Consider the following 14382-nt stretch of genomic DNA (forward strand, 5'->3'; position numbering starts at 1 on the left):
TTACTCCTGTAAAAGAAAAAAAAAAGACGAGTAAAAAGTACAAAATAAGTATTTGTCTTCAAATGTACTTAAGTATCCAAAGCACTATGATTTATTATGACTGTAATGTTTCTTTTATAATTGTTTTGTCACAAGACTCTTCCTTAATCAACTCAGTTTGTGTGAAAGGACTCTAATGTTACTCTTAACACATCAATATATTAATCAAATGGTATTAATGAGTTAAACACTGATTGATTTGAGCCCAAAACCTTCAACTACTTAAAAAAGTCACGTAAATAAGGCCACGGGTGTTGTGGCAAGTTAGAGTCAGGAATTTCTTCCACCATTTATTGCATGTATTAATTTTTGGAACAGTTAAAAGCCTGGTGTGGAGCCAACAACATGTCTCTGAACGTTGACAAAACCAAAAGATGGTTGTGGACTTCAGGAGAGCACAAAGCGGCCATTCTCCACTGATCATCGATGGATCCTCGGTGGAGATCGTCAGGAGCACCAAATTCCTTGGTGTTCATTTGGTGGATAACCTCACCTGGTCACAACACCAGCTCCATCACCAAGAAAGCCCAGCAGCGTCAGCTAAGGAAAGCTCATCTCCCTCTCCCAATCTTGACCACATTCTACAGACGGACCATAGAGAGCATCCTGAGCCGCTGCATCACTGCCTGGCTTGGGAACTGCACCGTCTCAGATCGCAAGACCCTACAGTGGATCGTGAGGAAGGCTGAGAAGATCATCAGAGTCTCTCTCCCCTCCTTCATGGACATTTACACCACACACTGCATCCAAAAAGCCAACAGCATTGTGGACGACCCCACACAACCCTCACACACACACACACACACACCCCTCACACACACACACCCCTAACACACACACTCTTCACAATCCTTCCATCAGGAAAGCAGTTCTGAAGCATTCGGGCCTCACTTTCAGACTGTCTCAGAATTTTTTCCCCTCAAGCCATCAGGCAACGCACAGAACTAAACTGAAACTCACACACACTCATTACTGATCTCACTCCATTCCACCAACATTTATTTATTATTATTTATACTTAACCATATTACACTGTTTAAATGCTGTTTTTTGCACCTCTTGACTGCTGCTACTCGTTTTTTTGCACTGCATTGTGTTTGTTTACAGATACTCTTGTTTATAGTTTTTATACTCCTCATTGCACAGTACTGTATATTCAGAGTTTACAGTAGGTTTACTGGTCAGCGCTATTTTGTGTTATGTGTATTGTCCCACACTTTCTTGTGTCGTCTGTCTGTCTGTCTGTCTGTCTGCACTGTCTGTCTGTACTGTTTTTCGTCTGCACTGTTTGCACTCAGTTGCACTCGATGTACTTTATGTAGGTTTATGTTGGGTGTTGTAGCTCTATGTTGTTTAGTGTAGCACCAGGGTTCTGGAGGAACGTTGTCTCATTTTTACTGTGTACTGTGTACCACTGTGTATAGTAGAAATGACAATAAAAGCCTCTTGACTTGACTCTTGCTTATTGAGGAGAAAATTGATAGATGCGTCTTTAATCAGGTAATGTTGTTTTACAGTTTGTATCACACCCATATGTGGTTCCTCACTAAACCTCCAACATACAATCGTAGACATTTACGAAATTTGTAGAGCCTATTATCGAGAGCGGTGTGCAATTATGTCATTTACATCCCTGAGAAGATGAGGTTTAACAATGGCAACTTGGTGTACTAGTATATGAATGCACAACCTATCAATTAGAAGGCAAACATCTTAACTACTGAGGTACCACCACTTTTCTATTTTTAATTAGAGGTAACGTGAAAAGCAGGATTATTGTAGGATTACAATTTCCCATCCCTGAAAATACAAAGCCCAAACATGTTTCATCATCACAATACTCCTGCAACAGTATCTCACCTCACTAATACCATTTTACACACACACACACACACACACACACACACACACACACACACACACACACACACACTCTTTTATTTGATTCAGACAAACAACAAATATAATTTAACTTATAACCAAGAGCCCTTTTAAAAACAGAACTTTGTAGCGTGAAAGATTAAAACCAGAAATTTTTTCTTCCTGTTCTGTTTCCAGTAAGATGCAACTCTAACCTCTGCCATGTTATATGCCATCTATATTCTATGTGACTTAGGAATCCAGCCATTAGGGTTGCACAAGCGTGCAAGTGCCGGTCCCAAGCCCAGATAAATTGGGAGGGTTGGGAGGGATCACGAATAAGAATTTCATACCGGATCGGTCGAGGCCCGGGTTACCAACGACAGCCACAGGTATCGTTACCCAACAGGGTACCGGTGGAAATTGGGCTACTGTTGGCCGAAGGAGGAGAAGGAGAGAAGGAAGAAGACCACAGAGACAGCAGGAAAAGAAGAAGTGAAGGACAGTTGAGGTTCGGGTTGGTACTTTAAATGTTGGTACTATGACTGGTAAAGGAAGAGAGGTAGATGTTATGATGGAGAGGAGAAAGGTAGAGATGTTGTGTGTTCGGGAGATTAAGTGGAAAGGGAGTAAGAGCAGGAACATTGGAGGTGTTTAAACTGTTTTATCATGGTGTGGATGGGAAGAGAAATGGTGTAGCGGTGATTCTAAAGGAAGAGTACAGTAAGAGTGTAGTGGAGGTGAAGAGAGTTTCTGATAGGGTGATGATCGTGAAGGTGGAAGTTGAAGGGATGATGATAAATATCATCAGTGCTTATGCTCCACAAGTGGACTGTGAGATGTAGGAGAAGGAAAAATTCTGGAGTGAGTTAGATGAAGTGGTAGAAGGTGTACCTAGGAATGAACGATTGGTGATTGGGGCAGATTTAAATGAGCAATCTAGGTGAAGGAAACAAAGGTGATAAGGAGGTGATGGTAGGTATGGTTTTAAGGAGAGGAATGTGGAAGGGCAGATGGTGGTAGATTTTGCTAAAAGGATGGAAATAGCAGTGGTGAACACTTATTTTAAGAAGAAAGACGATCATGGGAAGAGGTCAGACAGGGGCTCGGTGGTGGTGAAGAGATGCTGGATGATTGGGCAACTACTGCAGAAGTAATAAGGGAGACAGCTAGAAAGGTACTTAGTGTGACACCTGGAAATAGAAAGGAAGACAAGGAAACGTGGTGGTGGAATGAGGAAGTGCAAGAGAATATAAGGAGAAAGAAGTTGGCAAAACAGAATTGGGATCAACAGAGTGATGAGAAAAGTAGGCAGGAGTACAAGGAGATGCGGCAGCAGGTAAAGAGGGATGTGGTGAACGTTCCTTAGTTGGACACTAAGGAAGGAGAAAAGGATTTATACGATTTCCCAGGTTTAATACGTTTAATTGTAAAGTTTTATATATACAATTCAAATTTAGAGTTAATATAAAAAAAAGAATGTATAAATAAAATTTGTGATAAAATCTTGTGGGTAAAAGGAAAAGTCTACATTTCAAATTTACATTTCTTGTATTTGACAGATGTCCTGATCCAGAGTGATTTACAAGCATGCTTTGAAGTCTTAATTAATAAATACATTATAATCCTGGTTCATTAGGACACAGACTGAGAATATGATCGGTCATCAGTCAAACTCTTTTGGGAGAGAAATAGTGCAGGGCAAAATAAGTGCTGTGAGGCAGAGGGGTGCTGGTTCTTTTAGGACTTTATACTCAAGCATCAGTGTTTTAAATCTGATGAAAGCAGCTACAGGGAACCAGTGGAGGGATAGAAGCAGTGGAATGATGTCAGAGAAACAGGGAAGGCTTCTCTATATTGTATATGATACCTAAGTTAGGTCTACTGCTGTTATTATATGTAATTTTATTTTATTTGTATAGTGTTACAGACAGTAAATAAATATTAAAGAAATATATATAAGATGAATTTAAAATGTATTATTTCTGATAAGCAAGTCAAAGGCAATGATGTCAGAAAAAGCTCCTTGAGATTAGAAGAAGAAACCTCAAAAACCATGCTTAGAAATTAGTGACACTGACGAGTGTGATTATAAATCATTTCTCATCTATAACTGAACACTGTGCCTTGTGTTATTATGAAGTTCACACAAGCAGTGAGTATAATCCTTAAAGTTTATGAGTATAAGCCTCAATCTGTCCTGAATTAATTTAGTGCTATTAAAAAAAAAATATTTAATGCTGCATGAACATAGACAATATAATATTAATAAAATATCTGTATATAATGTATATATTTTTAATGCAGAGAGTCTTAAATATATGGAAACACCTAGGCTTTTATGTTTTTTGAGACACATGCATGGTCCATTTGTTTCTATGCAACAAACTAGCTAAAAGGCAAAATGCACAAAAAATTGGACCGTGAATGCTTGGAAAAATATTCTGTGGACAGAGGAGTCCTAATTTGACATTTTTGTTGGACGGAGACAGAGAACAGGAGAGAAGATGTTAGCAGACCACCTCACCCCCACAGTCGAACATGAAGGTGGAAGCTTAATGGTTTGGGGATGTTTTGGAGCAGAAAAAGTTGAAGATTTCTTTGGAATGAAAGAAACACTATAACAAAATGGAACAAACTTAGAAGACAATGACCCATAGCATACACCCAAGCTCTAAATAATGCTTACAGAGCTTGGGTGTATGCTTTGGGCCTGCCCAATCACTGCACCGCATCCTATAAAACTGCTCTGGGATGAACTGGATCAGGTTAGAAATAAATCTCCAACTAGCAACAATGAAATATACCCAATTTTATTATCATAAGTATTTTAGCTGAACATTTGAAGAAACAAACTGTCCAGATGCCAAAAAAAGGAGGATTTTTCAATGGAAATAAAGTGAATCAGCTGTACATTTATATATTTGTTTGGTTCGAAGTAAATCATCATACAGTACATCTGGAAAGTATTCACAGTGCTTCACCTTCTTCCACATTTTGTTATGATACAGTTGCCCCAGTCTGAGGTCCAGAGCACTCTGAAGCAGGTTTTTATCAATGATGTCTCTGTAAATTGCTGCATTTATCTTTCCTATGATCCTCACTAATCTCCCAGTTCCTGACGCTAAAAACATCTGCACAGCATGATGCTGCCACCACCATTCTTCACTGTAGGGATGGCATTAGTCAGGTGATGAGTGGTGCCTGGTTTCCTCCAAACCTGACATTTGGCATTCAGGCCAAAGAGATTAATCTTTGTTTCTCATGGTCTGAGAGTCCTTCAGGTGCCTTCTGGCAAACTCCAAGCAGGCTGTTATGTGCCATTTACTTAAAAGTGGCTTCCGTCTCGCCACTCTATCATACAGACCTGATTGATAGAGTGCTGCAGAGGTTGATGTTCTTTTGGAAGGTACTCCTCTCCACAGAAAAACACTGAAGCACTTTCAAAGTAACCATCAGCCTCTTACTCACCTCCTGGTGGTTCCAAACTTCATCCATTTACAGATGATGGAGGCCACTGTGCTCATTGGAACCTTCAATGCCGCAGAATTTTTTCTGTACCTTTCCCCAGATCTTTTCCTCAATACAATCCTGTTTCGGAGGTCTACATACAATTTCTTTTTAACTGTGGGACCTCATATAGACAGGTGTGTTCCTTTCCAAATCATGTCCATTAAACTGAATTTACCACAGGTGGACTCCTTTCGAATTGTAGAAACATCTCTTGGATGCTCAGTGGATACAGGATGCACATGAGCTAAATTTTGAGAGTCATGGCAAAGGCTATGAATACTCATATACGTACATGTGATTTCTTTCACTTTGTCATTATGGGGTATTATTTGTAGAATTTTGAAGAAAATATTGAATGTAATCAATTTTGGTATAAGGCTGTAACATAACAAAATGTGGAAAAAGTGAAGTGCTGTAAAAACTTTCCGGATGCACTGTACATTACTGTACAAAAACATAAAAAAAAACTATTATTAATAAAATCATAATAACATTAATAATAATAATAATAATAATAATAATAATAATAATAGTAATAATAATAACAACAACAAAAACTATTTTTTATATTTGAATAATAATATTTAAATAAAAATTATTATAATTATTATACTTGTTATTCAATTAGTTAACAAAAAATCTAGTAAAAAAGAAATTCATGCAAAAGTTTCAACTTTTACCTAAACATTATTTTAAGTTGTAGTCTTACTGAGAAATCATAATGGTTTCCTGTGTGTTCCTCCATAATTCTCCCATTGCAGATACAAACCACTTGGTGGCGCTGTGCGGGGTGTGTGTTCCTCTCCTCTCTTCACTCTCCGTTTGCTCGTTTGCTCTGTTTCCTAAATGATATCAGAACTTCTTCATGTAGGATGTGATAACAGCCCATTTCTCCGGTGTTTTCCGCATTTCAAAGCAGATGTGTTCATTGTAATGCATCCGTTTCTGAAAGAGTGGAGAGGCGCTTTCATGTTCACTGAAAGCACATTAATCACAGCCTGATAAGCCTCTGGTCTTTCTGACACACTGCTGGTGATTATCAAACACGTGATTTACTCCTTTCATGCCTTAATGCTAATGCAAATTGATTGAATTTGACAGCACTTTGGCCATGACTTAAAAAAAGGCATAAAGTGATACAGAAACTATCTATCATCTATCTATCTATCTATCTATCTATCTATCTATCTATCTATCTATCTATCTATCTATCTATCTATCTATCTATCTATCTATCTATCTATCTATCTATCTATTTATCTGTCTGTGTGTGTGTGTGTGTGTGTGTGTGTGTGTGTGTGTGTGTGTGTGTGTGTGTGTGTTATATATATATATATATATATATATATATATATATATATATATATATATATATATATATATATATATATATATATATAAACATTAAACTATCTCTTTTGCCCCTCGCTGCCATGTATGCGTGTGTGTGTGTGTGTGTGTGTGTGTGTGTGTATGATATCAGCAGCAATGTAATCGGTTTCTGTAACACACTCTCAGGTCTCTTTTGACCTCATCATCAAGTCAGTACTCTGTTTACACACCGCTTTGTCAGGCCATGAATGGATGATGGCAACTATTGTTATTGTAAAGTAATCTGAATGTAGTCTGTTTAAACAGTGGATAAGCTGCTGCTCGGTGATTTGATTTGAACATGCAGCTTTAATAATTGTGAGGAACACCGTTAAAGTCACGCGTTTATTAACGTGGCCCGGTTTCTCTGTGCACGTATATTAGTCTATCACAAATCACTAACCCTATTTAACACTACTACTACTACTACTACTACTACTACTACTACTACTAATACTACTACTACTACTACTACTACTACTACTACTATTACTACTACTACTAATACTACTACTACTACCCAACCCAGTCTCAGTCAGTCTATTGATTCGTGTTCACGGACACGAATTTCCCTCTTTCTTCCTATCACGAGACGTAGTGAGACTGGGTTGGCTACTGCTACTACCACTACTATCTAATGCAACAATAATAATATAATGAAAAAAAATTATTATCATAATTATTGTTTTTGTTATTATTATAGTCATTATTATTTAGGCTACTACGACTACAATCTATTATTATTCTAATACAGCAAGAAGAAGAAGAAGAGGAGGAAAATTGATTATGATGATTTTTTATGGGCTTGTTTTTGCAGAATATCACATTTTATGCCACGTTATAATTCTCGTTAAATGATTGAAGAAATGTGATCTCGAGGTTTTTCATAGAAAAAAAAATCTTAATCTGAAAAACCCGCGTTTAGCATTTTTACATCAACATATACTGATCACCAAAGTTTTTTCTCCCCTCAACAATTAATTTTTCTATCTGTCCCATGGGTCGGCTGATGATATATAAAGTATCCCGACTCATTGTGTCTCTTCTCAGTTTATAAAGTTATGCATGTTCTCAGAATAACGTGCGCTCACCGTCCACTTCTTTAGGAACACCTGTACAGCTGTGCATTAATGCAGTTACTTAATTAACCAATCATGTGGCAGCAGTGCAATGCAATGCATAAGCAAAACAAACAAACAAACAAACAAACAAACAAACAAATAAATGAATCAGGTACAGGTCGAGAGCTTCAATAAATGTTCATAATCATCAGAAATAACTCTGTGACACGACTCGTGGCATGAATGCTGGTATGAGAGTTGAGTATTTGAGTACTTGAGTTGAGTATTTCATAAACTGCTGATCTTGCAGAATTTTTACACGTAAGGGCTCTCTCAATGGTGTACAAAACAACAACAACAACAACAAAAATCCTATAAACAAGTGTTCCAAATAATGTGGACAGTGAGTGTTAATACATGGGAGGAGAACCCGAAAATATGCTTGGCTGTCTTTAGAGAATCTTGTGCAGAGTCCAATCAGAGGCACTTTCTAAGAAAGCCTTCGAGGAACCCTTTTTTTCACGATTTTAATACATTTGATGACGATGATGATGATGAGGAGGAGGGGAAGAAGGAGGAGAACATAGTGAGGAGGAAAATAATAATACTGCTAATAACAGTAATAACAAAAATTAATTTAAAAAATATATTATTATTATTATTATTATTATTATTATTATTATTATTATTATTATTATTATTGTTCCCCTTCTTTGTCTTCTTCTTTGTCTTCTTCTTCTTATTATTATTATTACATACAGTGTGTATAAGCTAATCATAGATGCAGGTGTATCAGCCCCTGCGCTTTGCCTGCCCATTGCTCGACCAATAATTGAATGGAAATGTACCTACAGGAAGTCGATCCTGCAGCTCTGTATCTCCTCCCACCCGCTTCAGACCAGTAACACCATGTAGTGTGAACGGGAGTGACTCTGGTGGGCGGCGGATCGAGAGTGACGCGTTTCACCTACACGATTTATAAAGGAAAAGACAACAAACAACACTCACTAACTTTCTGAGCAGCGGATTACACACAGATACACACAACCGCATATACACACACATTCACACCGAGTCATGCAGTACCAGCCGGCGGCTAGGCCCGTGCCCCTGTACGCGCCAACCCCGGTTCAGCCCTCGCACCCTACTCCGTTCTACATTGAGGACATTCTGGGCAGGAGCGATGGTACCCCGAGTGCGTGCTCTCCGCTCGCCCATGCGCCAACACCCATTCCTGTACCCGCACCGGCTTTACCGTCACCGAACTCATCCTTCACCAGCTGGGTGCCACCGTACCGGAGCGCTGTGTACGAGCCAACACCGGTCCACCCGCACCAGAACCCGCACCACCAGCACCAGCACCAGCACCCGCACCACCACCACCACCACGCCGCGCTCGCCGCAGCCGCCGCAGCCGCATACGGGAACCCGCTGTACCCGTTACACCGCGCGCTGCTCGGAGACTACTCACACGCGCTCCTCAGACACGACCCTCTCGGTAAGTCAGACAGAATATTCCCATTCATTTAATTTATTTGATATAATAATATATTATGCTGAAACTTTGCACAAAATTGAAAACTGGCGCAAATAATCCGTGACGCGTTTATTTATTTTTTTGCGCCACTAAGAAATTAGATCAAAAATAATAGTGATAATAGTTTAGTTTATTAAGATTTCAGAAAAATTAGTTTGAAAGACAAACCAGTTTATTTAAAAACGCGAGAAGGTTTGATGTGATCCTGCATTTTACGCATGGATCATATTTTTAATAACAATGTGTTCATTTGAGGTTTATTCTTCTAGTGAAATGATTATTCATTTGCTCATATATAGGAATGTGTTTATGTGTGTGGTTGTGTGTTTTTAAGGATCGTCATCGTCTAAAAGTCTAAACGCGAGATATTTGACTCATAGAACAGCATTTTAAAGAACAATAAGGAGAAGATCCATATACATATATATATTTCTGACGTCTTGCTCATTGTGCTCCTGTATATAAACATCTCGTGCGGTTAATCCACCTCGACCAAACTGACCAAAGAGGAAGCTATTGTCTTTAATTTCGAAACTTCAGGAAATGCATTGCCTCTGTCATAGTCTATTGCTTTCAAACAACAATTAAAAGTCGTTTTTTATTAAAAAAAAAAACAAAAAACAAAAACACACCCAATATTGTTTGGAAAGTAATTTCGAATGGATTATTAGGTATTAGGTATAGATGCAGATCTTCAACTTAAATCCTATACTACATTATTCATGCTGAAACATTTAGAAACCAACAATAACAATCTAATTATTATAATAATAATGAAATAATCTTGAGATCTAACTAGTATGTACATCATTACTTCACATATTACTGAAGCCCACCCTGCCTATAGTCTATGGTTTGGGACACAACCCAGGGTGAAGCCATTGTGATTGTGTGTGTCTGAGGTTTTAAGTGCCTTTTCCGGTGTTTGGCGGAAGTCTTGAGCCTCTTGATAGGAGCCAATGTGCTTTCAGGAGCTGTGCAGGGTTTTCCGGAGCAGAGTCGTGCGCGCTGCTGATTGTTTTTATCGACATCCTCAATACAGACACATTCAGGAAACACTCGGCCTCTGATAGCCGGGATCCGTTTTTTTTTTCTTTCTTTCTGATTATTGTTCATTTCCTTCTGTGGCTGTGACTTCATGGACACTAAAATAACCAAAAAACCAGCTGGAGTTTAACACTGTGAAGGAGTTTCACAATCTATAACAAAACTATTATCATTATGAACCATTCATTTTTTTTTTTGGTTATACTGCAATGCGCAGTTTGCTATATTTTGGTCTATAGGATGGAGGGATGATATTCTTTTTTATGGAAAACCAATCAAAACGAATTGAATCCCAGTGTCAGTATCAGAACAGGCAAAAAGTGTGATTATGAAATGTATTACCATCGCCTCATTTACACATTCACTCATTTTTAACATTATTCCTTATTCATAATTTTGTTATTTTTCTGTAAAATGCCCTAACCCTAACCCCCCACCTCTCTCTTTCTCTTTATCTATTTATTTATTTGTTTATTAATCAGCCAAATCCCTGTTCACAAGTTCACCAGACAAACCCTGGTATTCCTACCAACCCAAATTTCTCCTCCAGTATTCACCACTTTATTCGGGGAATATAAATCAGTTTCCTACGCGTTTTTCTGGGTGACTGGATGAAGGACGGATGTTCAAACCATTCAGCCGATAAACCAACAGGAAACACATTGGCGGAAATTTTGCCATAAGTCCTTTTGGCCTTCTAACAGCTAAAGTTTCAGCGGATGTCAACACTGTCAACGAGTCTGTAACAGACTTCAACCTTCAACCGAAAACAGAGAGAGAGAGAGAGAGAGAGAGAGAGAGAGAGAGAGAGAGAGAGAGAGAGAGAGGAAAAACATTTTCCCCATTGAATACTTTACATTCCTCTCTTTAGTAAACTAAATCTACCATTAATAATTTCAACATTAATATCACAATAGTAAGGTATTATACATCTCCATTTATATTTTTAAACATCTTTCCGCTTTTCATATCAATCGATTTTCTTATTAAATTAAAAATTCATTCATAAATACATATTTTTTATGTACAATTATTCAAATTGTACTTATACTCAAAACAATAAAAAAAGGTTAGAGGGACGAGGACAGTATATCTTTTTTTAATTACTCTCTCTCTCTCTCTCTCTCTCTCTCTCTCTCTCTCTCTCTCTCTCTCTCTCACGGTTAAGGCTTTTCCACTTTTGTCTCAACGACACAAAGACTTTGAGATACAATGAGATCTTGCATTTCCTATCAAATTGCACTTCGCAAATTCGTTTTGTTCTATCTTGTGTATATTGGTTGCAAAAAATAGCAATAATTATAATTGTGTGTATATATATATATATATATATATATATATATATATATATATATATATATATATATATATATATATATATATATATATATATTATATACACACAATTATAATTATCACTATTATTATTATTACATAATGATGCATAATTTTATTATTATCAATAACAAAAATTATATAGAAAAATGAATAAATATTAAATACTATTCGGAAAATGGGCAATCATCATCGTTGTCGTCAAAACGGAAGGATGGTGTAGTAATAACTATAATAATAATAATAATAATATTAATAATAATAATAATAATAATATTATTATTAATAACAATAATAACAATAATAATAATAATAATAATAATAATAATAATAATAATAATAATAATAAACGTTGTGTTTATCTCTGTGTGTTCAGGTAAGCCTTTACTGTGGACTCCGTTTATTCAGCGTCCTCTGCACAAACGAAAAGGAGGTCAGGTTCGTTTCTCCAATGATCAGACTGTTGAACTGGAGAAAAAGTTTGAGACGCAGAAATATCTCTCACCACCGGAGAGGAAACGACTGGCCAAGCTGCTGCAGCTGAGCGAGAGACAGGTATATACAAATATATAAATAAAATATATATTATATACAGTACTATACTTAATACTTATATATTATTACTTATATAATACATACTTTTTATTTATGTATCAAACAATATATAGCAATACTATTTATTTGATTATTTTATAACAATTTTTCAATGCAGAACTACACGAGCGCTCGCATGAGAACCAAACACACGAAAAACCAAACACACAAACTACCACACTGTTTTCTTGAGTTTTTGTTGTTGTTATTGTTGTTGTTGTTGTTATTTACTTTATTTTATTGATTGATTTGTGTCGCTTTGCAGGTGAAAACGTGGTTTCAGAACCGCAGAGCGAAATGGAGGAGACTGAAACAGGTGAGAGGATGAAGAATTCACCTGGTCCACACACACACACACACTCACACACACACACACACACACACACACGCGCCATTATTATCTGCGCGTGAAAATAATTATCTCAATTAGCATTTTAGAGATTTCTCCTAAAACAATGAAAAGAAACATTGCATTGTGACAATATATAAATTAATACATTCAGATAAATGATACGAATATTTATAACCAGGTTTGAAATAATTAGCACACAAAAATTATGCTTCATCATCATCATCATCATTATAATCGTCGTCAAAGGGGAAGAATTGTTTAATAATAATAATAATAATAATAATAATAATAATAATAATAATAACAACAATCATCATCATCATCATCATCATCATCATCATCATCATCTTCTTCTTCTTCTTCTTTTAAATTATCCACCTGCATAATATTATGTATATTTATATTTACTATTTATTATATATTATGTATTTAACAAATAGATTTTCTATAATAGATTTTTTATAATATATACATTTTATTCTATTTTCTCTTTACAGGAGAATCCGCAGGTCTCTAAGCGCGAGGCGGAGAGCGAGCACGCGGACAGAAGCTGCGCGCTCGCGAGCCCGCGCGCCTCGGACCCGCACCCCGCGCGCTCCTCGTCGTCGTCGTGCTCGTCGCCGTGCTCGCGCGCGCTGCTCGAGTCGGAGGTTTCGGACGATTCGGACGGCGAGTTGGACATCGAGGAGGACGCGGACATCTCACCGAGTCCTCCGCATCTCTGAGGGCGCCGCTGCAAACACGGGACACGTGGACATTCTTATTTATCTACCCGTTCAGCAGCGTCCTGGACTTCTCTGACTGTACATAGTGACACACACACACACACACACACACACACACACACACACACACACACACACACACACACACATGCTTTTATATTTAATGTGAAATCATTGCAACTCGGTTGAAGCCTCTGTGTTACAACAAATGGACAATAATTGTGTGTGTGTGTGTGTGTGTGTGTGTTCAGCATTAAAACCATTAAGAAATGTGTAAATATTTTATGTATAATATTCCTAATAAATGGTGATCTTATCATTATATTGATATCTTCGTAATTTAATGAATAAATATGTCTAGGAAAAGAAATATAACATAATTTAATTGATCAATTAATACATTTAATTGTTAATTGATCATCAATTTTATTGACTTGTTTTAAAAATGTAAATTAAACCATTTCAATTAAATATTAAGGATTATTTGTGAATGAAAGCCTTCCGGATTCACTAGTAGTCATTGAGGATCTCTACCAGCTTTCTAGTGCACATGAGCTGAGCTGTGTGCTCTTCAGAACGAAATCATCATGAGTAGCATCCTTATAAACGGACTTCCACAAGGACTATATTAGTATAAGTATATATTTGGCAATACAATTCTAAGGACCAAAGGTAGTGGACATCCGGCCATATTGGTATGTGATTTTTTTGAACATCCCATGTCACATTTAGTCCACATTTGCTGTTATAATAACCTCCGCTCTTCTTGGAAGATGTTCCACTAGACGTTTGAGTGTGATTTAGACACAAAGTCAGGTACTGATGTAGGTGACGTAGCAGGAAATTTCCCACTCCAACCCACATACATCACATCTTCATGGAGCTAGCTTTGTGAAGAATCCAAAGACTCCCTAAATAATTCTGTGCTTCCAACTTTTTGGTAACAGT

At 37.2% G+C, this 14382-nt stretch overlaps 1 protein-coding gene across 1 annotated transcript; it reads left to right on the plus strand.

Annotated features, from left to right (window-relative positions):
• The first annotated feature begins 8770 nt into the window (after positions 1-8770).
• hhex (hematopoietically expressed homeobox) lies at positions 8771-13756 on the plus strand. The gene is made up of 4 exons (XM_046854118.1): positions 8771-9342; positions 12140-12318; positions 12623-12673; positions 13207-13756. Exons 1-4 carry the CDS (start codon positions 8922-8924, stop codon positions 13432-13434), a joined length of 879 nt encoding a protein of 292 aa, XP_046710074.1. The 5' UTR covers positions 8771-8921; the 3' UTR covers positions 13435-13756.
• The last annotated feature ends 626 nt before the right edge of the window (positions 13757-14382 follow it).

This window comes from Silurus meridionalis, chromosome 7, assembly GCF_014805685.1.
Source record: "Silurus meridionalis isolate SWU-2019-XX chromosome 7, ASM1480568v1, whole genome shotgun sequence".
Lineage (NCBI taxonomy): Eukaryota > Metazoa > Chordata > Actinopteri > Siluriformes > Siluridae > Silurus > Silurus meridionalis.